Source organism: Sceloporus occidentalis, unplaced genomic scaffold (assembly GCF_023333645.1).
Source record: "Sceloporus occidentalis isolate IW3139 unplaced genomic scaffold, rSceOcc1.0.p SCAF_148, whole genome shotgun sequence".
Classification (NCBI taxonomy): domain Eukaryota; kingdom Metazoa; phylum Chordata; class Lepidosauria; order Squamata; family Phrynosomatidae; genus Sceloporus; species Sceloporus occidentalis.
Genome location: NW_028317128.1, coordinates 1,444,168 through 1,472,111, shown reverse-complemented (window position 1 = coordinate 1,472,111; position 27,944 = coordinate 1,444,168). Strand labels below are relative to the sequence as shown.

Genomic DNA, 27,944 nt, shown 5'->3' with positions numbered 1-27,944 from the left:
GAGAGCAACGGTCGGGGCTGCGACTTAACGAGACGCTCCGTTAGACGATCGTTTAAAGGGGCAGCAGGCATTTTTACATACTGCTTCTGTGATGTATGCCTGTTATGTCCTGTTTATCCATTGTACAGCGCTGCGGAGTATGACGGTGATATATAAATAATAACACACATTGTACAGCGCTGCGGAGTATGACGGTGATATATAAATAATAATAACACACATTGTACAGCGCTGCGGAGTATGACGGCGATATATAAATAATAATAACACACATTGTACAGCGCTGCGGAATATGACGGGGATATATAAATAATAACACACATTGTACAGTGCTGCGGAGTATGACGGCGATATATAAATAATAACACACATTGTACAGTGCTGCGGTGTCACTCTGCCTCCTCCTCCTGTGTCCTCGCGCTGTCAGACGGGGCACCCAGGTCATTCTCGGTGCCAGACGGCCCCCCAGGCCCTGCCGTCGGACTCAGAAGGGTCTCCGTGTCCTGGTGAATAACACGATGCGCAGCTTCAATGTGTCTCCGCTGGGACTTTCTCACTGCACGGGCAGAGAAAGCGCAACATAATTACCCTGAAGAGGGACCCCCGCAGGATACTGTAATTACCCCAAAGAACCCCCACAGGATACTGTAATTACCCCAGAGAGGGGACCCACAGGACACTGTAATTGCCCCAGAGAGGGGACCCGCGGGACACTGTAATTACCCCAGAGAGGGGACCCGCGGGACACTGTAATTACCCCAGAGACGTCACCCACATTTACAATGTAAAGGAAGGGACAGTAGATTTTTTTTGATATAGCGCCGGCAGATTCCGTGGCGCGGTTACAGAAGGGAAGTGAAAACTAACAAGGTTACAACCGCGAATAAACAAACCTGGACAATAACATTAACACATTAATAAGGTGTGAGTCTTTACAGCAGGAGAAACGGGCGACTAGATGGGGGCCGGATGGGGCCGATCTGCCGGCATCAGCTCAGAATGCACATGGGACACCTAACTAAACCATACGGATAAAGCGACCGTCATGAGTTGAGCCTAGAGATGAATTTGTCCCCGACGCCTGATTAGCGGCCCTTTTTATGCAATCTTTTTTGCGGGGATCTCACTAATTGGGTAACTGCGTGTTTTGGCAGCAGGAGGATGGATTTTAAGCTGCAGCTCCTGATATTTTTCTGTGTTTTTTGATCTGGTGTAAAAGGCGGACGGGTAATAAGGGGCCACGCGCTCCAAGGTTACAAACTGCTACCCCGTCTAAAATATTTTCAGCCGCTGATTCGTGGAGAACGGCTTCCGGGTGAAAGACCACCTTTAAAGAAAACAGCCCTAGTTGTAGCTACGCCATCTGTGGTGGTATGGCGGACAGCAGGGAATGACATCAGGCAGAGGTGTGATGTCATAGAGCTGGTGCATTAGACAGTAATGGACCAAATCCAGGCAACCATTGCCAATAAAATCCAATGTAAGTTTAAGGACCTGGAGACAGGATGCAGGTTAGTTTAACGATCCATAAACCAGGCTGGGGGGGGTCCGAACTACCTGCAGGGTTTGCTGAGCCAGCCCCGGGGCTGACAGAGATTTGTCTTCTGCAAAGGAAGCAGCTGGGGGGGCATTTAAGGGACCTCGAAGCGAGGATATGTGTGACGGAAGCCTCCATCACTGGGGCCACTGGAGAAGCCTGACTGCCAGCCTCCTCCCTGTTGACGATGGGCCCTGGGTCTGTAACGGCTTCTGTGGCTACCCCCAGCAGTATCATCTCATCACTGGCAATATGATAATATGCATTAAAGTGCTCATAAGGGTGAGTGTCCCTTTAATAGAGCGCCATGCTTCCAGCAACCAGTGAGTGCGTGTCAGAGGCGTTAGAGCGACATCTAGTGTCCGCGAGGTGATACTGCGGGTAGAGCGGTTGGTAGGAATCTGCCACCTGCACCAGCATTGTTATCAGGGGGCAATTGTTGTCAGCCCCCCCTCTTCTGTTGCAGTCGGTGAGCCTACTGAGGGCCGTCATCCACTAACGGTGACTGCGTTGGGGGCCGGACCAAGTTCAACCAATTTTGTTTAATAACAATGGTGCGAGTCTAAAGAGGAGACCTCCGAGGTTCTGAAAGCTTATGTAACGTTACATCTTTTTCTATGTTGGCCCAACGGAAGACATCCAATGTTTTCTCTTGTGCTCACACAGAAACATCCCGTTTCCAGGATGTGAAGAGAGTGCCAAGGACTCGGCTTCCCCCAATTACCAAACGGCTCGCTTCTCTGGACAGCGAGTCACCAGAATGAGGAATCTGCACACACCGAAGGAACTCAGCTCCCCGGCAGATCAAAATAAATAAAGGCTTTACTTGATAAAGTCTGAGCCGGAACCCTTGAGTGCCTGGAGCCTTTATTTATTTTTATCTCTGGACAGCGAGATCTCGCTCACCTCTCTCCCGCGCATGCGTCTTCTGGACCTCAGGGATCAGGAAACTGTAAACCAGCTCAGCCACGATTTCTTCCGACTGCATGCGAGTGCGTCTGCGGACAAAGAATAAAAGCGCGTGTGAGGCGGCAGGAAGCCTTACAGGTAAGTTCTGAGGAACATGCGCGATACATGAACGGGGACAAACACAGCGCTCTCTGCCACCTGCCGAGACGTCGCGCGTTCTAAACCCACCTGCTCTCCATCTCGTACGCGATGTCATTGATCTCCTCTGCCTTGCGCTGGATCTCCTCGCGGGTCTGCTCCTCGGCCGTGCGATCGGCGGCCCGGAGAATGATGTCCTCCAGGTACGAGTCCACGGTGCTTTGATGGATATTAACCACCTGCGGGACGGACGCAGCAGAGCAACATCAGGGGGGCGAAGGAGCGACAGGAACCCCCCAAACATTTTACTGAGACCCCCTCTAATATCCACCATTACAAACCCTTTAACTGTAATCAAAGCAATGCGATTGTGATCTCCGTCCGAATACTTAATACATCCAGGCCTTTATTTCATATTTATCATTTCTGACATAAACCCAGAACCTGCCGGCAGATCGGCCCCATCCGGCCCCCGTCTAGTCGCCCGTTTCTCCTGCTGTAACGACTCAAACCTTAATCAGTCGTTGGTCTCGTCTTAGATTCAGGAGCCGTATGTCTATCCCATGCGTGTTTAGTCCCCTCACTGTATTACCCTTTACCACCTCTGCTGGGAGGCTGATCCACTTATCCACAACCCTCTCATTAAAGTAAAACTTCTTTACAAAGAGGGTTGTTGAAAAGGTGAGCGGTAATGTACTGTGCATTATCTTAGGACTTGGTAAGGTCCTTCCTGCCACGCCACGCAACTCTCCAGAGTCTTAATGACCCGCTGTCTCCTGGGACGCACCTTTCTGAAGATCTCGTCCTCCTCTCTCCGGCGTCTCTCCTCCGCCTGCCTCCTTCCGCTCTCTTCTGCCTCCCGGACGCGCCTGCGTCGCTCGGCCAGCATGGCGAAGGCGTGAATGCGCCGCTCCTCCTGCAGCCTCACCAGCTCTTTGGAGAGGAAGTCGAACGCGTCGGAGAGAACCTCGCCCTCCAGCGCGGAGAGCGGCTCGTCTTCTGCAGCTCTCTATGCGGACGACAATTACAGCGAATAGCAGCGGGGAGGACAAAAAGAGGAGCAAACCCCATCGCACCCCGCGGACTGCGCCGCTCCAGGCTGTCAAGCACCAAGCGGCAAAGCGGGGACCGACTTCAGGCGTCCCAATAATAAGGGCAATACGTTTAGGGGACACATTGGGACGTATTCTCCGGACTATCCCTCACCTTGGCTTTCGGTTGCAGATAAATGTATCGGGGGATAACGGGGGGTTAAATGCGTTGGGACCGCGTCACGCACTGTAACGCACCTCGTGTTCATTCATCTCTCGCTGCCGCTGAAGGCTCCGGACGAGCCGCTCCTCTTCGTGCTTCTGGAGCTGCCGGTCCTCCTGCAGGGCATGCGTCATGCGCAGCTCCCGGATCAGCTCCACGCGCTTCTCCTTTCCTTCAAATATCTGAAACGGGAAAGTGGCAGGTGAGCGCCCACTCACCTCACAATGGTCACCGTGAGGGGGTTCATTTCTTTCTTGACTCCATTATTCTCTTATTCTCTAAACCCACCGCTCTCTGTTTGATTGGGGAATTAGAAACGTTGCCTCTCATATCCGGGGCATTTGTGTTATAATGACAGACCTCGGGGAACCCGTAAAATATTCTACCGGGACTTTGAGACGTTCACTTAAAGCGGATCTCCCGCCATTCCTTCTATCAGATTAAAAATAATTTTTCATAAATATCGCTCTGTTTTGTTTTTTACCCCGGTTGTAGTTTTTGCCCCATAATATAAAGTTTTCAGGCCGCTGCATATCAGCCGTTTGTATGATTCTCGCTCTGTTATCTGACCCCCGATCTACTAACCCCCCCGACTCCTTATCATACTGCCTGTGGGGGGCAATAGAATGGCTCAGTCTTAATCACCTAGCTGGACTCTCTGACTAATGAAAGTCTATGGAGGAACGGACTTCATTATCAATGCCATAAAGCATCAGCTCAGTGTGGTGTTTGAGTCAGGAAAGTCACCCAAAATATCACATGACTGACAGCAACGGCGGCTCCAGGTCTGCAGATAAAGGGGGGTTATTGGGGGCAAAATGAGATAAAACCGGGTTTTTGTTACCAACCAACATTACTGTATACAGCGCTGGGGGTTATATTACTGTATACAGCGCTGGGGGTTATATTACTGTATACAGCGCTGGGGGGTTATATTACTGTATACAGCGCTGGGGGGTTATATTACTGTATACAGTGCTGGAGGTTATATTACTGTATACAGCGCTGGGGGGTTATATTACTGTAGACGCGGAGAATTACCATGTTCTGTACGGCTCGCCCCCGAATTAATTTCTGCAAGAAGATGACAGCGAGTTCTCTCTCCTCGTCGCCCTGAGGAGAAATGCCATTTAATTATAAGTTGAGTATTTCTGAAGCCTTTGTATGAACACCAAGCTCCCCGCGGCCGGCTGCCACGTCTTGGAAGAGAGAATCCCGAGGAGACGCCGGACCAGAAATGACAAAAGGAAGCGGAGCGGCAGGACCGGGACACGGTCCGGGGCAGATAGAAGGAGCAGAAACAAGGACTGCCACGCGTGCCAACGCAGTGACTCCTCAAACACGTGACAACAACCATGCACACAAGAATGAATGGAGCATGCGCAGGGTGGGCACCAGGGACCGGCCAGCACAGAAGCAGACGGGTGAGCGGACGCGGCTGAGGAGCTTCTTCTATCGTCTATCATGGGGCAGATGCCGGTTCTCACCTCCGGTGGTGGCTCCGCTTTAGGCGTGGCGGGCCGAGGCGCCGGCTTCTCTATCTTCTGCAGGAAGCGGAGCGGCTTCTTCGGCTCTTCCGCCGCGTCTTTCTTTGCCAGGAGAGCCTGAAAGACCCAAAAAATCTTCAACAACAGAAACGTCATTTTTCGATAAGGATCAATTCCTTAAATCCTCTCTGCTGGAATTTACTAAGAATTAGGAGAACTTTAACCATCGCTGGAAGCAACACAAATAACTCGCGCGAGTCTGGATCCCAGGCGATAGAACGATAATCACTGGCGACGTCAAAAGGCTTGGGGACCCCAACAACTATTTAGTATCGTTAAGGCATACGCTGTCTCCCACGTTGGGGGTCCGCATGATACTGGCGTTATCATACGGTGCAAACCATGCGCATTGGATACTGTACTCCTCCACGGCTCACTCAGCGATATAGGTATATCGGTACCTTGGAAGTTATCCTTTAGGACTCAGTGATCCCTAGAGGAGTGGAGGCGTTTAGGACGGCATCCGTCAAATGTGGTTTAGTACCACATACAGTAGAATACAAGAGGTTTCATGATCAGAAGCCCCCCGCACCGTCACAGGCTGAGACCCCCAACCTTGTGGACTTGCTCCAGCTCCCGGTCGCGCGCAGCTGCTGGCTGCAGGAAGCCGTCCTTGGTGGCAGTTCTTGGTTTGGGAACCCGAATACGCGGCTGGGTCACAAAGTCTGGAAGACTTGCCTCTAGATCCAGTAACCCTGTGGGGGCAAAAAACAGAGCGTCAAACACAGGGGCAGGTGCAAGGAGCTCAAAACACAAGAGCGAAATTACAGGGGTCTGACGGACAGGGTGCAGCGCCGACAACTAAACTATCCTTCTATCATGAGAAGCGATAAAGCCAGTACCGGGTGCAGCTAACCCGAAAACCGTGGCACCTGAGGAGGTGTGTTACCCCTCGTTAATCTGACGCTTGCCCTGCGGCTCTCATGTATAGATAGTGAGTGGCCATCAGGTGAGTGAGTGAGGAGTGCGTGATATACTGAAGCCTGCAGCCCCGGGAATCTTATCTGCATTACGCTTCCTAACGGACAATCCGGCCCTGAACGTATCCCAAAAAGTACAAAGCGTTATTACATATTAAAGGATAACCAACGCCGACATATTTTACAATAAAAAAGCGTGTTTACAGATATTTTTCCCCCTTTAAAAAACTTCACCAGGCAGGCTGACCCCGTAAGGGCGTTTATGCCTGCGCAGGGGCTGCGTGGATACAGTCACAGCCCGCGGTGCGTTGTTGGAGGAGACTTCCACTCACTTGTCCCGGCAGTGCCCGCTCGCTTGGTTTGGAGTTGGGACTCAAGGACTCTATCGAGAGAAAGTGCCTGTCCATCCTCCCTGCGCCGCACACACTTTCCCTTTACTGCGTTGTACGGCGCTGCAGTATGTGATGGCGATTTACATGAAGGCCTCACCCTGGTACGAGTTCAGGAAAGAGCTTTTCACCACGTAGTTTTCAGAGCTTCGGTCGGGAAAGTAGCCGACTCTGGAGAGCGGCGCGTGGCTCTGAGAGGCGTGATCGGCGTAGTCGTGGATCACGTCGCGTGTCTCCCGCCGGCCCTCCACGTTCTCCGCGCTTTTTGTCAGCTTCCGGATCGCTGAAAAACCCAAAAAGAGACGAATTCAGGAAGCCGAGTGCCGCAATTTATCAGCACACACCGTATGAACCCCCTTTCTACAGAGGAGGGTCGCGCATGGCTGCGGGGTCCGACCGATACCCGCGGGCAGCTTTGGCGTTAAAATCTTTACATTTCGTAATATTTACTGAACTCGGTATAACTCACCCCGAATGTGCTCTTTCCGGATTTGCTTAACTTTGTCCTCTTTCTCCTTCTGTAGTCGGGACCAGCGAGAGTCCAGCCTCTGTTCCTCCATCTCCCCCTGCGCCTTCGCACGTTTCTGCAGCAGAGCCTTCAGCACCTCCAGCCGCGCATGCTGCAGCCTGACGGACGCCGCAAACAACGGAAGCAAAGGATCAAAACGAGACGTCCCCGATATTCACCCCTAAAAGACTTTCTACTGCCGTGACATAGGGGGGGCAATAAGGGCATTTGTGCGACCTGCTGCCCCTCAACGAGTCCTGAACAGGTTAAAAATGTCGGATTTAATAAAGATTAATTTATAAATGGATATTTTTCCCATGTAAATGATTAGAATTGCCGGGTCCGCTCTCCCTCCCCCCACTCGATGATCGATCGAGGGATCTAATTCCCCTCCCATGCGCGGTGAGTCTTACTTCTCGATCTCGCTTTCCCGGAAAGCCCACTCCTTCCTCTCCTGCTCCTCCATCATCTTCCTCCTCTTCTCCAGCAGGGAGACGTCGCTCAGGGGGGGCAGCGCGGCTTCCCAGGCCCTTTTCTCCCGAGCTCTCTCTATCATCTCCACTTCTGCCAGCCCGGCTGGGAGGCCGCGGCCTGCGAGAGACGAGGGACACGCAGAGGGATGAGGGCAGAACGAGCGGGGGTCACGTTATCCGGCAGACAAAGCGGGGGCACCGACCCCAGACCCAGCACGAGGCTGATTAACTGTCAATCATAACGATCGGCAGCCCCCGCATCGCGAGACCGGGACCCCAAAGCAAAAGAGACATTTAACTATACATTATACAGGGGGCCGGTCACTGATTTAACTATACATTATACAGGGGCCGGCACGCTGATTTAGCTATACATTATACAGGGGGGCGGCTCGCTGATTTAACTATACATTATACAGGGGCCGGCACGCTGATTTATCTATACATTATACAGGGGGCCGGTCACTGATTTATCTATACATTATACAGGGGGCCGGTCACTGATTTAACTATACATTATACAGGGGCCGGCACGCTGATTTATCTATACATTATACAGGGGATCTCAGAATTACAGTTACAGAATCTGCAACGCTGTGATGACAACGGCCCTGTCGGATTTGCTCTCAGACCCCAAGCCTTGTGAGTCCTTGTTGTGAAATGTGATGAGATCCAACGCTTACTGGTAGTAATAATGCCACCTCTGCCGGAGGTCCACTTACCCCAGGTGAGATTGGCGAGGGTGAGTACCTCAGGCACAGAGCCGGGACGCAGCACATACTCGGGGCTGTAGGGGTCCGTCTGAGTCTCGCTGTCCCGGTAATCAGTCTGAATCCCCACTGTACGGACCAGAGGAGTGGGCGCTCGCGGGCTGCGGGGGCTCGGCTCGGCTCTACCCAAAACATAAAGGTACGAGGTAACAAGAGGAGCGACAGAGGATGACGGGAGTTGTAGTCGATTAATGGATAATATAATTTATATAATTATAAAATGTCGTTTATTTGGCCCAGGTTCTCCTCTATGTTCACCAGCACGCGCGGGTCTCCTAGACAGGCCTGGACTGGCAAACAGGGTACGCTGGCCACGAGACGATACCCGGGCAGATGCCCTTAAAGTGCCAGGACGGCTTTTCTGCGCCCAGTCTAGCTCTGGTCTGAGACACAGTTTGTCTGGAGAAACCCCAGGACTGGTGGCGAGAGATTCGGCACGTACTCACCGTGGGATGGCTAGCAGCACGTTTGGTGCCATCTGCTGGGTGAAAGGTATGAGCGGCCTGGAACAGAACACAGAATAACCGTCAGAGAGACAGACGGGCAAGCGGAGCGAGTGCCATGTCCAGAACATCCGTTTATATAGCTCCGGCAGATGCTGTAGCGCTGCTAAATGTGAGCCCTGCTCTTGTGAGCTTGCAATCTAATTGGTGGTCGATCGGGAATGAGGCAGGGGAGGGCTGCTTGAATACAGTGGGGGGGTCCGGAGAACTGGGGGGGGCTTCTAATTTAGCACACCTGCCAAGAATCCCTGTTTGGTTTGGCCAGTCCCCATTTTCCCTGATGCCTCTCTTTCCACGCGCAGATGGTGCTTATTTTGTCCGTTAAGTAATTGTTTTGGAGACATTTAGTTTAAAATAAAAGGGCTATTTTACCCCAGGGAAGATGAGATGAGTGGCAGCCTGTGGCAGAGCCAGAATTAATATCTCAATTCCCCCCCCTCCATAACAAAGGGTGCCCGAACCAATCAGCAACTTAACAATAGTGAGAGATAACTTAATGGGGAGGAATAAGATGCTGAGACAAGGAAGTCAAGACGGCCGCTCCCATAGGATACAAATGGGGGATTATAACATATTATATATATATATATATATATATCGTATTATAATCTTCTGCGTTAGACTGCGTTAGACTGCAGGGCCCTCTTTTGCTTCTGTATCAGAATGTATTTTGGGCTCTGCTGTTATTATTCCTTTTAAGGGTTAATAAATCCCAGTTTGAATTGAGGAGATATCGTCATCTGATATTTTACTTACCTCTCAAAAAACTTGTACCGGTCTCTCCCAGAAACATCTCCGTGTCGGGGGACTGGATGGGGACCCGAAGTCTGAGATCTAAGAGAGAAGATCCAGGGCCCAGCAGGGTTAAATGTGTGCGGCTGACCCCTAGGCATGATCCATAGCGGCCTACGGTCCCTTACTTCTAAATACATACACATCGAAATACCTTCCTTACAAAAGAGACAGTCGGGAGAGGATGGAGGAGCGCTTCAGGCTATCCTTTATGTTAAACGCATAGTATATGTGATATATTACACTTCGTGTACGTCGCTGCGGACGTTCTTTAGTTACTGGAGTTAGAAATGAGACTTCTGTGTCCTGTGATTCCTCCTCCAGCTGCCATTTGTCGGTGCGCTTCCCGCACGTGCTCAGTGCCACGAAAGTAGCAGCAGCCAATTACATGTATGAAACACGCATGTTCAGTGTATAACACATGGTGTGGAGGTGGGGCTGGGACTGTACATCTACCTTACCCAAAAGAGACCCCCCCGCAGCTCTCGGTGTCAGAGCGCCACAAGGCGATCACGGGGTTTTATATCTCCCTGTGCCGGCTGGAGGAGGTCAGACGATCTCCCAATCTGGCCTCTATCCCCACTGGCCAGAAAAGCTAAAAAATCATGACTATAGTGCGAAAAGCAGGTCACTTGGGAGGTATGAAACATGCAGAGACGCCGGCTGACGCGGAGGAGAGACGTAAAACCGGCGTATTTGTGTGATGCTGGGGGGGCTGGGGGGCTATGGGGAACATGGAGTCTTCCGGAATATTGTTAATACCCCAGTTACCCTACAGCCTTATGAACCAACGGGGGCTTATCTGGGAGCATGAGCCTTTACACCAGTAATCTGCCCCAATCCCAGTACCCAAAGGGGCAAATAGTGGGGGCTGTCACTATATAATAACATTCGGGGGGGGCAGAGACACCCGATAGCTCTCAGTTTGAGAGGCAAGTTTTTGGAAAGTTTGTGGGCCAGAAAGAAAAATTAATGAAATAATGAAACCGACTTGGAGCCTCGCCATTGGCCGCCGTCCTATGATCCCCCATCCTGTAGACCCCCAGAGGCAGCCCTGGCCTATCCTTCCCATGGGCCCATCCATGACCATGGGAGTGGGACCCTTGGTTTTGGGGACTGAGGGACACTTACCCAGCCAGCTGCTTCAGAGCATTTGACCTCTGACCTTCTGGCCCCCTCCATCGGCGGTCAATAAACTGCGGTACAGGGTCCTGGAGCTGCAGGCGCAGGGTGATTCGTGGCCAGTGGACCAGCTCACTGAACAAAGTCGGGAACTCGGACACCTTTTGCTGGAACGGAAATTCAGCGGCCGGTAAAAGACCAAGCGATGGGGCCACGGCATTCACCCCCCCCCCCCCGTCATCAATATATTTACCCCACTTTGGGGGCCAGAAGGGGTTAAGCTGACGGAGACGCATTTAAAGCTGTGCAGAAATACTTACCATGCGGTCATACGACACGCGTGCTCTGATGTTTGCCTGTACATGATCTCTCTCACTAGACACGGTGTACAGAGGGTCTGCAATGAAGAGACAGCACGTGATTAGCAGAGACCGAGAGACGCCCGAGACACTCAGTATGCCAGATAAAGAGGGGCCCCTGTTACACGTACGGCGACAGACAGAAGGGACACGCGGTCTGTTACAGGGTCACCGTACCCAAGGCTGGGTCCCCCTGTTTGAGGGCTGAGGAATCACCAGTCAGTCCCTCATACGGATCGCACTCAGCTATCCACGGATCATCCAGACCACCATTCGTAGCAAACCAAGAAGAACTTCTTTATTACAAACACACAGAATTTATATACAATCTCAATGCAATGTGTACCAAACCCAACCCCCAATCCCATCAGCCACATCCCATCACAAATCCCATCAGTATACAGGGGATGTATCAGGTGAGGGGATTACAGAATACAATGGGTTCCCCCACCTGTGTTATCCCCCCTGTAGTGCGGGGGCCGTCTGGGCAGACAGGGCTGTGCTGGCTGATTAAGAGCCCCAGCCAGATTATAGGATCGTCTCTTTGAAGGCTGGGGCTGAATCCACATCAGTCTCTGGGCCGGTTACACAATAAACACAATATAATATATTACAGGGTCACAGTATACAGAACCGGACACAAAAGTGCTCCGTGACCCGGCTAAACTTCATATGACACCTGAGCCAGCTAGCCTGGCCCTGTCACAGATCTCCCCCTTGACCAACGGTCCGGCAGACCAGGCAGATCCACACGGGTCTGCTGCAGGCTGTCCGAGTGGACAAAGTTCACAGGTGCAGGCCTTAGTTCATGGCCCCCTTTGTCAGAATCATCCATTGAAGGTGGGCCAGGGCCCTGGTTGCGCAAAAGGATAGTCAGTAGTCCTCTGTGAATTGGAGGACGGTCCCAGCTCAGCCGGGGGCACATGGCTATCCCCCTCACCGGGGTAACAGGGGCACCTGGAGACTCTTGCTCCCTAGTCTTGGGAACTGAGTCTGGGGCAGCTGCCAGGCCAGGGCGGTTGCATGGAAGGAAAACCCTGCTGATCGGGCCGGGGGCACTCGGGGAACCAGGGAAACACGTAGAGGTAGTAAGCGAGGCCTCTACCGGGACACTGGAGTGACCTAGGGGACACTCTGGGACAGGAACAGGTGCCCTTACAGGGTTATTGGGCGAGCTAAGCAGCTCTGCGGGGTACTCAGGGGACCCAGGGGAATACTCCGGGGCAGGGACAGGTGCCAATACTGGACCACCGGGAGGGTTAATCAGACCCTCGATCTTCCTCTCTGGGACAGGTGCCTCTGCCTGGGCACGGGGAGAGTCAGAGGAACACTCTGGGACAGTGACCTGGGCTTCTACCAGGACACTTGGGGAACCAGGGATCACTTCGGAGAACACAGGGATAGGAACCAGGGCCTGCGCCAGGCTACTGAGAGGACCCAGGGAACTCGGCAGCCCCTCTGGCGTCCTCACTAGGTCGGGGAACGGTGCCTCTACCGGGTCACCGGGGACTTCAGTGGGAACCTCTGGGGCAGTGACCCGGACTTCTCCCAGGACACTCGGGAAATCAGGGGGACAGTCTGGGGCACTGGCTTCTACGAGCATAGATAAGGGTTTGGTGAGGGGGATTGTGCCACTTACTCTGGCGGTGGGGACAGTCATCTCTTCTGCTGGGGTAGAGCAGCCAGGGTTGTTGGTGGGGACTTGGGTCGGAGCTTTTGCCTTCCTCCTCCGCTTCTTTTTGCTGGCGAGGACCTCGGTTCTTCTCGCCAGGGCAGGGGCCGAGGAGTAGGTGAAGAGGACCTCGGTCCCACTCCCGCAAGTTGTAGTACCATGCTCCCAGTCTCCTTGTAACTCCTGGAGCTCCACTCTCCGCAGCAATTCTTTATAGTCCCTCTCGAGCTGCCATTCCTCTTGGACCAGGCAATCCATAACAGCCTCCAGCTCGGGGGGAATAGCATAAACCAGGACTTCTGCACGGTTGTCCCAGATTGTATCCCTGCGGTACTGGCAGGGGCTTCCGAAGGACGAGTCAAATTGGAAGGCATCATATATCAGTCCTGGGTCGACGGGGCTATACAGCATCAGAGGGTCGCTGTGGTCTTCACCTGCTAACTGCTGGGAGAATCCCTGGTAGCGGCTCTGGAGGTCGAGCTCTGCATATATGAGACCCCTCAATTCGTCTTCCCACTCCGGCAACGGGTTGTCCCCCAGGAGTGGAACTCGTATATCCCACATTGTCCAGTACTGTGCCCAGTATGATTCGAAGTGGGGATGGGAGAAATCATCCCTCCAGTCTGCAGGCGCAGATTCTGACTGCCTCTGCTGGTGTTCCAGCTCACACACCTCGGCTGTAACCCGGTCTGTCTCATCCTCTGGTTCTCGGAAGGGTTGGATATCCTGGTATGATATTTTGGGGGTCTGTTCCCCTAGTCTGGGAGATACAGACCCACTCTGGCTCAGTTCCTGGTGACACATTTCAATCACCGTCATCACTTGCTCCAATGTAGCCCCTCCTGGGTACAGGGATAGGTGCCATAGAATGTTCTTTTGTAGAGCACTCAGTCCGAGGCTCTCCTCTGGGGCATCCTGGTGCCGGTCCATCTCTCTGCAGTCCGCAATCAGAGTAGCCTTTCCTTTGCTACAAACCTCCAGGAGCTCTCTTGGTGTCTCTCGTCTGCAATCCCAGTTGGTGGTTTGGATTTCACCCAAGTCGTGGGATTCTTCCCACCGCTGCCAACCAATGTTACAGGGTCACCATACCCAAGGCCGGGTCCCCCTGTTTGAGGGCTGAGGAATCACCAGTCAGTCCCTCATACGGATCGCACTCAGCTATCCACGGATCATCCAGACCACCATTCGTAGCAAACCAAGAAGAACTCTCTTTATTACAAACACACAGAACTTTATACAATCTCAATGCAATGTGTACCGAACCCAACCCCCAATCCCATCAGCCACATCCCATCACAAATCCCATCAGTATACAGGGGATGTATCAGGTGAGGGGATTACAGAATACAATGGGTTCCCCCACCTGTGTTATCCCCCCTGTAGTGCGGGTGCCGTCTGGGCAGACAGGGCTGTGCTGGCTGATTAAGAGCCCCAGCCAGATTATAGGATCGTCTCTTTGAAGGCTGGGGCTGCAGCCACATCAGTCTCTGGGCCGGTTACACAATAAACACAATATAATATATTACCGGGTCACAGTATACAGAACCAGACACAAAAGTGCTCCGTGACCCAGCTAAACTTCATATGACACATGAGCCAGCTAGCCTGGCCCTGTCACACGGTCTCAGGGCACGTTACACATATAGCGACAGACAGAAGGATCACGGCTCTCAGAAGCCGTTACACGCGCGGTGAGTAACAGATGTAAAGGACGTGCGGCTTTCAGGGCAGCTGAGACACAGACACTCAGCTCTATCATACTCCCCAAACCCGTCTGCGCATGTCCACAGCTATACACTGCTCCTGAGTACAGGGGGACACTCACAGAGTACTGGGGGGACACTCACAGAGTACAGGGGGACACTCACAGAGTACAGGGGGACACTCACAGAGCACTGGGAGCAGTCACTGAATACAGGGGGAAAAACAGAGTTCAGGGGAAACACACAGAATGCAGGGAGTCACTGACAGAGTACAGGGGGCCACTCACACTCACAGAGCACAGGGTGCACTCACAGAGTACAGGGGGACCCTCACAGGGTATAAAGGCAGTCACTGAATTAGAGGAACACTCGGGGTCCCCAGAGCGGGTACAGAGTCAGGATACCGGGGAAGTCTTACCGTACAGAAAGTCGAATGGCCGGTTCGCTCGGTAAGGGCCCCCGGGGGCCACGTTGTGAGTCACTGTCTGGCTCATGCTGACCGGGAGCTGTGCAGGCCCCAGCGCACAGTATACTGCGTCTCCAGGGCAACCGGTTGCGTACAGTAACCAGGGAGACGCGCCACGTGAGTCCTACATGTCACGTGACTAAATGCCGGATAGGCTGAGACACGTTGCATGGGGTTACAGACCTGGGGTAGTATAGGGGGTAGGGGTGAGAGGTTACAGAGCTGGGGGCAGTATAGGTGGTGGGGGTGAGGGGTTCCAGAGCTGGGGGCAGTATAGGGGGTGGGGGTGAGAGGTTACAGAGCTGGGGGCAGTATAGGGGGTGGGGGTGAGAGGTTACAGAGCTGGGGCAGTATAGGGGTGGGGGTGAGGGGTTACAGAGCTGGGGCAGTATAGGGGTGGGGGTGAGGGGTTACAGAGCTGGGGTAGTATAGGGGTGGGGGTGAGGGGTTACAGAGCTGGGGGCAGTATAGGGGTGGGGGTGAGAGGTTACAGAGCTGGGGGCAGTATAGGGGTGGGGTGAGGGGTTACAGAGCTGGGGGCAGTATAGGGGTGGGGGTGAGAGGTTACAGAGCTGGGGGCAGTATAGGTGGTGGGGGTGAGGGGTTCCAGAGCTGGGGGCAGTATAGGGGGTGGGGGTGAGAGGTTACAGAGCTGGGGCAGTATAGGGGTGGGGTGAGGGGTTACAGAGCTGGGGGCAGTATAGGGGTGGGGGTGAGAGGTTACAGAGCTGGGGGCAGTATAGGGGTGGGGTGAGGGGTTACAGAGCTGGGGGCAGTATAGGGGTGGGGGTGAGAGGTTACAGAGCTGGGGTAGTATAGAGGTGAGAGGTTACAGAGCTGGGGCAGTATAGGGGTGAGAGGTTACAGAGCTGCGGGCAGTATAGGGGTGGGGGTGAGGGGTTACAGAGCTGGGGGCAGTATAGGGGTGGGGGTGAGAGGTTACAGAGGTGGGGGCAGTATAGAGGTGAGAGGTTACAGAGCTGGGGCAGTATAGGGGTGAGAGGTTACAGAGCTGGGGCAGTATAGGGGTGGGGGTGAGGGGTTACAGAGCTGGGGCAGTATAGGGGGTAGGGGTGAGAGGTTACAGAGCTGGGGCAGTATACGGGTGGGGGTGAGGGGTTACAGAGCTGGGGGCAGTATAGGGGTGAGAGGTTACAGAGCTGGGGTAGTATAGGGGATAGGGGTGAGAGGTTACAGAGCTGGGGGCAGTATAGGGGTGAGAGGTTACAGAGCTGGGGCAGTATAGGGGTGGGGGTGAGGGGTTACAGAGCTGGGGCAGTATAGGGGTGGGGGTGAGGGGTTACAGAGCTGGGGCAGTATAGGGGTGGGGGTGAGGGGTTACAGAGCTGGGTCGCTGAGAAGGGCTCCTCCCGCTGTCATCAGGGGCCCGGTTATTACATTAAGGGCCACGAGATCCGAATGTTCTACCAGCAAATTCTACGTTTCTATCACCTCGCCGCTTCTACAAGATGCCGACTCGTTACAGGGTCCTGCTACAGAGACATTCTGGGGCCTTTAAATGATTTCTCACTCTGTACTTCTGTATTTAATTCGTATGCTGGACAGACAGCTAATCGGCCCGCAATATAATCTAATGATAGATAAATAGATCAGTTATCCGAATATTAATAAAGTTTGTGCCGCCATAATATTTCGGTAATAAATGGTGTAAGGGGTTAATATCTCCTGTATTTTATGAGCGGTTAATCCATACACGGTTTGTACCGAAATAAGACAGTAACAGCCACGTCCTGTTATACAGAAACGCTTCGCAGGTTAAACGTCTGTGCCTGCGGGTAGACGCCGTCACTGTAATGGGCGGTGCTACAGTATGCAAATCTACTTGCAGCAATGCACTCTGGGATTTTATATTTTGCGTCCACGGCTGAACACCGGAGGTTTTTTTCTGATCTTAAATAATAAGGAATTCTCTAGGTGCCGGCAGTTTGCCCAAAACAGCTTTTCTTAGCACAGTGGAGTCCTGGAGAAAAAAAATCCCCTTAAGTTTGGCGAAAGGGTTCCAAGCAGCGCCCTCTCCTTTTACCATAACAACTCATACTTACCTGGCAGGGGAGACACTGTGATCATGAAGGCAGTTCTCCCAGGGCGAGGCTCATCCATTGCACTCCGGCTGTGCTGACCCCTGCGATTTCCCCAAATGCGGGAAACTCGACTGCATAATTTGTGGTAGTGGGGGACTGCGTTCGCGCTTTCCCCTGATTATTTTGTAGAATGATAGAATTGAATGTTTTCCATGCGCATGCTAGGGGGATATGGCTGATTGTTCTCAGGGCGTATGGTGCAACCATCACGGCAACCGATAGATGGCGGTGGAAAATTTTCTTGGCCGTGCCAAGGAAACTTGCTGCTTCCTGTGACCATTTGGTTTCAGGGGTCGTGGAGGGGCTTCTTTTCTTTTTGTTCTCTATGGAGCCTAGAGGAGGAAACTTTGCTACATCTGTTTAGACTACATGTCTTTTAGCACAGGTTTGGTTCAGATCAGAACCCTGGAAAACTAAAGTAATGTTAAACCCCCTATATACCACTCTGTCTCCAGAAATGCCTTATAAAGGCATTTTAACACTTTTGCTTTCTGGCATTTTAATACAAATAATGTGATAAAAAGAATGTTTCATAGTTATTTGTATGGTAAATAGTGTGACTCGGGTGTGTATGAGGGGTGCGTGTGGGTATAAAAGCTCGACCGCGAGATAAACTATATGGGGCTGCTCTTCAAATGTTTCCAGGGCTGCTTTTCAGTCCCAGTCTGGCCCTGCTAAAGGATGCCGCCAGAAGACACGTAGCGAATACACCGGGGCACCTGAGATATTCTGCTGCCATCTATTGGTTTTCCTGACGGTTGCTTTCTAAAGAAAAAGAGAACCGAGAAGGAACAGCAACAACGCAAATACTAATCCTATAACAATCAGACACACAACCCCTTGTAGGAAACAGAACGATCAGGGGAAAGAGCGAAGCTCCCTCAGCTAAAACTTTAAATTTCTTACTGCCCACTTTTGGTTATCTTCAACTTATGTCCCGATAATTTTCCCCATACAAACTTTTCTTCTTTCTCCGCGTGATAAACCTCTATCATTAAACAGAACGATCAAGGGAAAGTGCGAAAGAGAAAGGCCAAGACATCGGGCAAAATTCTTTCACCGACAGTTCTGAGAAGTTCAACAAAAAGCTCAGGCACCCGGCTTCATGTAGGGGGAGTTTATCCCGGGAACCATAATGTTTGCAAATGTTGCAGTATGTGAAGTTTGTAAATCATTTCACTTCTTTCTCTAATAGGAGGATATTTAATATGAAACAATATATTAATTGTTCCACCAAATGTGTGCCAAAAACACGGTATACAGTATGTAGGGCACAGTGTTAGGGAATTAAAGGACAGAATTTGTGAGCACCTAGCAGATATTTCCCCTAAAGTTCTCGGCTCGGAGGTGATCTTTGCTTTTTCCAATATATTGGCATTTAACGTGTAAAATCTTCATCAAGAGGTAGTAATATTATTCCTCATTTGAAAAAACAACAGGTTTATTGGATATTCTACCTTGGCACTCGAAAACCATGTGGTCGTTATGATGTAGATTGTTTTTTGAATTTTTGGTTTAATCTTTATTCTAGATTTTCCTCTCATTTTTCTTTTTTGTGATAAATACAATAATGATCTTATTCAGAAAGGTTAGTTTTTTTGCTAAGTGCTGTATTTACTTTGTATCTTTGTCATAATTTGTTTCCCCCTTGTGTCAGATCAATGAATTACATGTCATTTTGTTGACAATTCACTTTGTGGTTTGATCACGTGAAACAAAAACTATGTACAAAGCGCTCCCCCTAGGAAGCCCCAGCCCTTCGGCTGGTGTGATTTTTTTTTTCTAGTATGCACCGCACACCGAGCCAAAAGACGAAGATCGCTTAACCTCACACTTACACCCTGTGCACAGCGCCCAGTCCTGGACCTAAAACATACTCAGGGCTTCATGCTTTCCCAGCCCTAGGACCAGAGCTTTCCCTCCCTCACTTGATCGTAGCCAAAAGGCCAAGAAGACAGCAAATGGATTAATGCTGGAAACCATGGTTTTCTGCTGCCATCCATTGGTTAAAAAAAGGAAACCAACAAGAAGTAACAGAAAGAAGCGCCCAAACCCAAATTCCTAGAATAAGCAGGTGCAGAAGCCCCTCCACGACCCCTGAAACCAAATGGTCACAGGAAGCAGCAAGTTTCCTCGGCACGGCCAAGAAAATTTTCCACCGCCATCTATCGGTTGCCGTGATGGTTGCACCATACGCCCTGAGAACAATCAGCCATATCCCCCTAGCATGCGCATGGAAAACATTCAATTCTATCATTCTACAAAATAATCAGGGGAAAGCGCGAACGCAGTCCCCCACTACCACAAATTATGCAGTCGAGTTTCCCGCATTTGGGGAAATCGCAGGGGTCAGCACAGCCGGAGTGCAATGGATGAGCCTCGCCCTGGGAGAACTGCCTTCATGATCACAGTGTCTCCCCTGCCAGGTAAGTATGAGTTGTTATGGTAAAAGGAGGGGGCGCTGCTTGGAACCCTTTTGCCAAACTTAAGGGCAAGAAACACAATGTGTGTGAGAGCTGCAAAAAAAACAAACCACAGAACGTGGGTAATATTAGTGATGATCCGGCTGCATGACATGACCGTAGATATCCAAAAACCGTACTTACCAACTGTCAGGAACCACGGCCACAGGGGCACCAGGTACAGAAATGCCCCAGGGAAGCCATCCATCGCCCATCTTGCAGGGATGCCCTTCATGACATTTTATGCCGCCACGAAAAATGTGCCCATAAGCCAATATTGACTCGGCTTTTACCGAATAAACCACTATTTTTGTAAATTACTATTTTGTTGCAAATTCGTGACTTTGCATTTATCTGCGTTGAGCTTCTTATGTTGTAATGACCGCGAGATGTTTAATGTCGACTAACTCCATATCGATGATCAGTAAAATATAAATGACGCCCTGTCTGAAAAAGGCAGCAAATCACCTTCTAGCCAGTGGCGGAACTACCGGGGTCGCGACTGCGACCGGGCCCCGGCGGCAGGGGGGCCCAAGCCAAGGGGCCGCCCGAAATCTTTTTTCCGTTTTTTTTTTTTTTTTTAAATAAGGCAGGGGCGTCCAACATGCGGCCCGCGGGCCAAATGCGGCCCGCGAGACCTCGAGGTGCGGCCCTCGTAAGATCGCCAGCCAGGGCAACCGATCTTACGCGAGCCGCACCTCAAGCCCTGCTACTTACTTGTGGGAGGGTCTTCTGGACTGCACAGAGGAAGCGGAGTTCACGTGACATCCTACTTCCTCTGTGCTTTAGCAGAGAAGGCAGAGGGAGGCCGCGCCCCCTGCTGAAGTCTGTGAGCGGCATCGAGGAGCTGCAGTGCAGGTAAGGGGGTGGGGAGGGTGTTTGAATGAGTGTGTGTGATTGAGGGAATGAATCTGTGAATGAATGATTATATGAATAAATGAGTGTGTGTGTGTGTGTGATAGCATGGATGTGTAAGTGCTGGAACCTAGGCATGATGGGACTGTGATTGCTGTTAGCAATCACACTCCTATCATGCCAAGTCAGCCAGTCCATGCTGAAACCTGGCTAGCTGCCCCCCTTGTGTAGTGATGCTGCCAGCAGTATGGGGTCTGCACATCACTTACAGCCACCCTGTACCAGCATGTACTGGCTGACTTGGCATGATAGGAGTGTGATTGCTAACAGCGAGCACAGTCCCATCATGCCTAGGTACCAGCATTTACACATCCATGCTATCACACACACACACACACTCATTTATTCATATAATCATTCATTCACAGAATGCAATCACACTCCTATCATGCCAAGTCATATTGCTAATTTTGTCCAATTGTGTGTTACCTACTTTTATTAAACATGTGAGTTTTTATTATTATTTTTAAAGGTGGGGGTCATTTTCGGTTTTGGCTAAGTGAACCCTGAATGTTTTGGTCCAGAATTTTCATTTTAGTTCATCCCTAGAATAAATCTAGGGAATCCTGAATTTGTAGTCGCAAAACTTTCAAGGCCCAGAAATCAGTGAGAGGAAGAGTAAAGGTTTTGTGTCATTTTACTTTATTTTAATCTGCATATTTTATTAAAGGCCATATTTTTTGTCACAGTGAAAAATGAGTGCGGCCCGCGCACGTATACAATTCTGATGAAGTGGCCCACTGCAGAAAAAACTTGGACACCCCTGGATTATGCCCTTTGTACATGCGCCCCTTTTTCTTTGATTTTTTTACAGATATGATTCAATATGTAAATTGAATTTGTTGAATTAGTTGAAAAAAAATTGTTGGGTAAAAATCATGTTTTTTTTGGGGGGGTGAGGGGGTGGGGGGGCCCTTAACAGATTCTCGCACCCGGGCCCTGAGGCGTCTAGTTACGCCCCTGCACATAGCTATATAGATGCAATATTATATATAATGTAATACTTTCAGTTTATATATAAAACTCAACATAATATATATAGTGTAATGGTCTCAGTATATAAGAAATATAAAACTCAACATAATAAATATAGTGGAATACTCTCACTAGACAGTAATATATATATATAATATAATAAACTATATTAGTATTTAATAAAAATACATAATAAATACAATACCCTGCAGATTACATATAACTGAATATTGTCTACAATATGCTCCACGAAACATATAGCAGAATATTCTCAGTATATAATTTTTTGTATTCCTCCCCTTGTTCATTGTATCCAAGACATATTTGGTACCCTCATTTCTTCCCTATGTTGTAAAACTTTACAGTGGTACTTGTCAATATTACTCTGATTTACACAAATACATGGGGACTTCCTCCTCTCCCATTATTTCATGGATACAGGGTATTGTTTTGTCACACTGTGTTACTGTTACTCCCGGTTGTTCAGCTCACTTTGTCGCTTCCATCCGAGCAACACCAAACGTCGATATGTAAGCATTGTTATGCTACAGTATGCCTCCTCTTCTAGTGCATTTATCTCAACATCTGGATGTACTGTACTCAGACATTTCTTTGACACTTCTCTGTATGTATATTGATGTACTGTTGTGATTTTACCTCGCTGCTCTATTATGAATTAAAGTAGGGCTGAAACAACTAATCGATAAAATCGATAATAATCGATAATGAAAATCGTTGTAAACGATTTTCATTATCGATTAATCGAATCGATTTTTATCAATTATAAAAAGAGTTTTTTTTCAGAGCAAACAGAGATCGGATTATAACACTAGAATCCAGGTCCCCCGCAACGCTGCAGGGGACCTGGATTCCCCTCACTGTCGGCCGGTCTCTCACTTCCGTCTCTCCTCCCCCCTCCCATACACCCCTCTGACTCCTCCCCCCTCCCATACATCACTCTGCCTCTCTCCTGACTCTGTTACTGACAGGCACTTTCACTGCAGCTTCATAGAAGCCTCAGCGTAAGTGAAGGGCAGTAACGGAGGCTGGCTGTGCGCATCGCGCAGACCCCCACCGGCTGACAGAGAATCATCCTCTCTGTCAGCCGGTGGGGGTCTGCATCGCACAGACAGCCTCCGTTACTGACCTTCACTTACGCTGAGGCTTCTATGAAGTCAGTAACGGAGCCGGGTAGAGAGGCAGAGCGGTGTATGGGAGGGGGGGAGGAGTCAGAGGGGTTTATGGGAGCCACCCTCCCATACACCAGTCTGGCTCCTCCCCCTCCCATACGCCACTCTGCCTCTCTACCAGTGTTCCCTCTAAGCTGTGCGCTTGTGCGCGCGCACATAACTTTTCGAGGGAGCGCACACGCTCTAACATTGTGCGCATAGTACCTAACGGGGAACTGGGGGGTATTAACAGACGGAGGTCTGTTAATGCAGACCTCCGATCCTGCTCCCTTGCGATGCGCGCGGCAACTGATGCTGTGCGTCGGTATTTGATGTCACAGCACTGAAGCCACGCCCACCTTCTTTACCGCACCGGAAGGACAGGACACAGAAGAAGAAGAAGAGTCAAGAGGAAGAACGAAGAGGAGGAGGAAAAGTAACTAACAGAGGAAAGGTAGGAAAACATTAAGTGAGAGTGGATGAGTAAGTGTGTGAGAGTGATGGGTGTTATGCTGTAGTTTATGCTGAATGTTTGTGAATGAGTGTGTGTGTGTGATAGCATGGATGTTTAAGGGGGGGGATAGCATGGCATAGGGAGGCTATAATCACATTCATATGATGCCCAGGTTCCAGCATGTACTGGCCGCGTGGGCATGATAGGAGTGTGATTGCTGTTAGCAATTATATATATATGTATATATAAATGTGTGTATATATATGTATATATATATGTGTATGTATATATGTGTGTATATATATATATGTGTGTATATATATGTATATATATATATATGTGTGTATATATATATGTGTATATATATATGTGTGTGTATATATATATGTGTATATATATATATGTGTGTAAATATAGATATATATGTGTATATATATATATGTGTGTATATATATATATGTGTGTGTATATATATATATATATATATATGTGTGTGTATATATATATGTGTGTGTGTGTATATATATATATGTGTGTGTATATATATATGTGTGTGTATATATATATATGTGTGTGTGTATATATATATATATATATGTGTGTGTATATATATATATATGTGTGTGTATATATATATATATGTGTGTATATATATATATATGTGTATATATATGTGTATATATATATGTGTATATATATATGTGTGTGTATATATATATATATATATGTGTGTATATATATATATATATATGTGTGTATATATATATATATATGTGTGTATATATATATGTGTGTGTGTATATATATATGTAATATTGTTGTTGGGGGTTTTTGTCCAATTTTGGTGTGTTATTTTTAATAAAGTGATTGCTGAATTTTCGGTCCAGAATTTTCATTTCGGTGCATCCCTATATACTAAGCCAGACACTGAAGCAGTAGGCCTACACCACATCAATGTTTGGCTTAGTATATAATGATAGGGGTAATGCTACATTATTGGCAATGTCTGGCTCAATGTATAGTGATAGGTGTTGTGCTGTGCCTCAGTATATAGTGATAGGTGTTATGCTGTACCACAGTCAATGTGTGCCTCAGTATATAGTGATAGGTGTTATGCTGTACCCCTGTCAATGGTATGCAGTTTTTCCCAATAAAAAAAAGAAATAATATACCGTATTTGCTCGATTATAAGACGACCCTGATTATAAGACGACCCCCCAAAATCTGAATATTAACTTAGGAAAAAAAGAAAAAGCCTGAATATAAGACGACCCTAAAGGAAAAAAGTTTTACCAGTAAATGTTAATTCATGTAAACTATTTTTTTTAATAAAAGCTATGATTGAGAAAAATATTTTTTTTGTTTTTATTTCTTGTATTTTCCAACCTGTCCCCCAGTTACGCACATCTGCCCCCAGGCTTGCCACTCCAATATGGCACTGTGGCCCATGATATGCCTTTTAACCCTCTATATGCCACTGTGCCCCATGGTATGTCTTTTGACCCCCTATGTGCCACTCTGCCTCCAGAAATGCCTTATACCCCTATATGCCACTCTGCCTCCAGAAATGCCTTATACCCCTATATCCCATTCTGGCATTTAGGGGGTTAAAATGCATATTATGGGGCAGAGTGGCATATAGGGAGGTATAAGGCATTTCAGGAGGCAGAGTGGCATTAAGGGAGTTAAAAGGCATTGTATAGAGCACTCTGCCTCCAGAAATGCCTTATACCCCTATATGCCACTCTGGCATTTAGGGGGTTAAAATGCATATTATGGGGCAGAGTGGCATATAGGTGTATAAGGCATTTCAGGAGGCAGAGTGCTCTATTAAATGCCCCCTTAACGCCACTCCAGAAATGCCCTATGCCCCCATTTAACACACACACACACACACACACACACACACACACACACACACACACACACACACACACACACACACACACACACACACACACACACACACACACACACACACACACACACACACACACACACACACACACACACACACACACACCCTATACCCCCATTTAACTAACACACACACACACACACACACTCTCCCCTCCCCTCCCCTCTCAGCCCTCTCTTACCGGTGCTTCCAGCCGGGGCAGCGGGTTGACGTCGCCTTCTGCTGCAGCCGGAAGGAGGTGGAGTTGGCAGCGGGGGTTTGTATCCGTCCGTCGCGTATACTTTCCCCGGCTGTCAGAGATCAGAGTTCCCCGCACCGGTGCGGGGAACTCTGATCTCTGACAGTCAGGGAAGGTTTGCGCGACGGACGCAGACAACCCCCGCTGCTAGCCACACCTCCTTCCGGCTGCAGCGGACGTTGTCTACGCGGATCGCGTAGACGTCAACCCGCTGCCCCGGCAATACAGCAGGAAGCACCGGTAAGTGTGTGTATGATGGGGGGGGGGGGGGTGAGACAGGAGGATCCAGGTCCCCTGCAGCGGTGCGGGGGATCTGGATCTTAGTCTCCTAATCAGACTCTATTTGAGGTCTGATTAGAAGACGACCCCGATTAGAAGACGAGGGGTATTTTTCAGAGCATTTGCTCTGAAAAAAACCTCGTCTTATAATCGAGCAAATACGGTATATATATTGATCCTTTATGCAGCCCGGAGCCCCCGCTCATGATTCGCTCATAATTAATTTTTGCGGTGAGAATTTCACCTTTAGAATAGACCATGGAGTCAAAAGGGTTGGAAATATATAACTCCACCCCCTTGCAATGTGATTTTTTTTTTTCAGCTCCACCAACTTTATATGGACTGTAGAAGCATATTGTGCGCACACAATTTTGGCTCTGGGAAAAATTTTGCACAACAGAAATTTTTTGCGCACATCACCCAAGAAAAATTAGAGGGAACATTGCTCTCTACCCAGCTCCCTGGTGTCTTGTGAACCTCCGTTGCTGACAGGAGGCAGAGTGGAGTATGGGAGGGGGAGGAGGCAGAGTGGAGTATGGGAGGTGGGAGGAGGCAGAGTGGAGTATGGGAGGGGGAGGAGGCAGAGTGGAGTATGGGAGGGGGGAGGAGGCAGAGTGGAGTATGGGAGGGGGGAGGAGGCAAAGTGGTGTATGGGAGGGGGAGGAGGCAAAGTGATGTATGGGAGGGGGAGAAGGCAAAGTGATGTATGGGAGGGGGAGGAGCCAGAGTGGAGTATGGGACGGTGAGGAGCCAGAGTGGTATATGTGAGGGGGAGGAGTCAGAGTGGTGTATGGGAGGAGCCAGTGTGGTGTCTAGGAGGGGGAGGAGCCAGAGTGGTGTCTGGGAGGAGGAGGAGCCAGAGTGGTGTATAGGAGGGGGAGGAGCCAGAGTGGTGTATGGGTGAGTTATAGTGGTGTATGGGGGGTATTATGAATTTCAGGGCATATAGGGGGTATAAGGCATATCGATATTAGGCATATCAGGGGGGCATAAAACATATCTGGGGGTAAAAGGTATATCAGGGGGCTCAGTTGCATATCACTGGCATATAAGGAGTATAAGGCATATCAGGGGCACAGTGGCATATCAGGGGGCACAGTGGAATCTGGCATATAAGAGGTATAAGGCATATATGGGGGCAGAGTGTCAAGCTGGGGGCCAGATGTGCATAACCGGGGGGCAGTTTGGTACATAAGAGAAAATTTAAACAAGGCTTTTTTCTCATAGTTTTTATTAAATATGAAAAATAGTTAACATATGAATTAATATTTACTAATAACTTTGTATTAAGACCTAGTTTGAGAAACACTGTGTTTGGGTTCTTGTAGCTTTTATTATTATGTCAGTAAAATAAGAAGGTGAATAGAGAGAGGCCATCGCAATAAAGAGATGAAAGTGTAAATTGTACGTTTTTTTATTACATTATTTTAAATTGAAAAAAAATTGCATTTTTTTATCCGATTAATCGAAAAAATAATCAGCCAACTAATCGATTATTAAAATAATCGTTAGTTGCAGCCCTAATATATATATATATATATATATAAATATACACACATACATATACCTGTAAGCGATCGATAGAGAGAGATATAGCCAGAGAGAGATAGAGATAGCGAGAGATAGAGAGAGACAGACATGTATATATAGATATATAAAACACAGCATAATACATATATTGCAATGTGTATAGAATATAGAAAAACCTGCATAATAAATGTATTAACTATAAACTGAGTAGTGCACTATAATATACTTCATGAAACATATAGAACACTCAGTATATATCTATGATAGATATAATACCTAGCATAATACATATAGCAGAATACTCTCTGTATATACCGTAATATGCAGCATAAAACATACAGTAGAATGCATAGTAAATAATATACTACATAATAAATGATATATCCAGTAAAAGTTTTTTTTTTATATATTTCGGTGCAGGAAACGGTGTCCGTTCTCCAAAAGCGGCAACCGGATTCACAACAGTCCTCCCTCCCTTCCAAGGCTGCGGTCTGAAGTCGGGGGGGATCTTTCACGGTGGCCAAAAGGCAAGACCCCCTCCCGAAAACATAAGGCTAATGGTAAACGCTTCAGGGTTGAAGGTAGGCTGATGGGCGGTGCTACAGTATGCAAATATACTTACTGCAATGGGAAATAGATTTCCCATGGGATTTTTTATTTTGAGGCCACGGCTGAACACCGGAGGTTTTTATCTGATGTTAAATAATAAGAAATTCTCTAGGTGCCGGCAGTTTGTGCAGAACAGATTTTCTTAGCACAATGGAGTCCTGGAGAAAAAAATCCCCCTAAGTTTGGCGAAAGGGTTCCAAGCAGTGCCCCCTCCTTTTACCATAACAACTC

General features: G+C 49.1%; 1 protein-coding gene and 2 non-coding genes across 3 annotated transcripts; 1 reads left to right on the top strand and 2 right to left on the bottom strand.

The window, feature by feature from the left end:
• Positions 1-389: 389 nt before the first annotated feature.
• LOC149280741 (cilia- and flagella-associated protein 91-like) lies at positions 390-15,090 on the bottom strand. Its single transcript, XM_089500138.1, has 17 exons — positions 15,015-15,090; positions 11,183-11,259; positions 10,872-11,029; positions 9,705-9,782; positions 8,892-8,948; positions 8,398-8,567; positions 7,616-7,793; positions 7,164-7,321; positions 6,795-6,977; positions 5,941-6,080; positions 5,326-5,442; positions 4,880-4,951; positions 3,864-4,020; positions 3,372-3,583; positions 2,675-2,823; positions 2,444-2,535; positions 390-556 (listed from the first exon to the last, which is right to left on the bottom strand). The coding sequence occupies exons 1-17, from the start codon at positions 15,088-15,090 to the stop codon at positions 390-392; spliced, it is 2,241 nt and encodes a 746-aa protein (XP_089356264.1).
• A 2,027-nt stretch (positions 15,091-17,117) lies between these two features.
• LOC149280740 (U1 spliceosomal RNA) lies at positions 17,118-17,281 on the top strand. The gene has a single exon (XR_016278132.1). It is a non-coding gene; the product is annotated as a U1 spliceosomal RNA (small nuclear RNA).
• A 2,153-nt stretch (positions 17,282-19,434) lies between these two features.
• On the bottom strand, positions 19,435-19,598 carry LOC149280739 (U1 spliceosomal RNA). The gene has a single exon (XR_016278131.1). It is a non-coding gene; the product is annotated as a U1 spliceosomal RNA (small nuclear RNA).
• Positions 19,599-27,944: the final 8,346 nt, after the last annotated feature.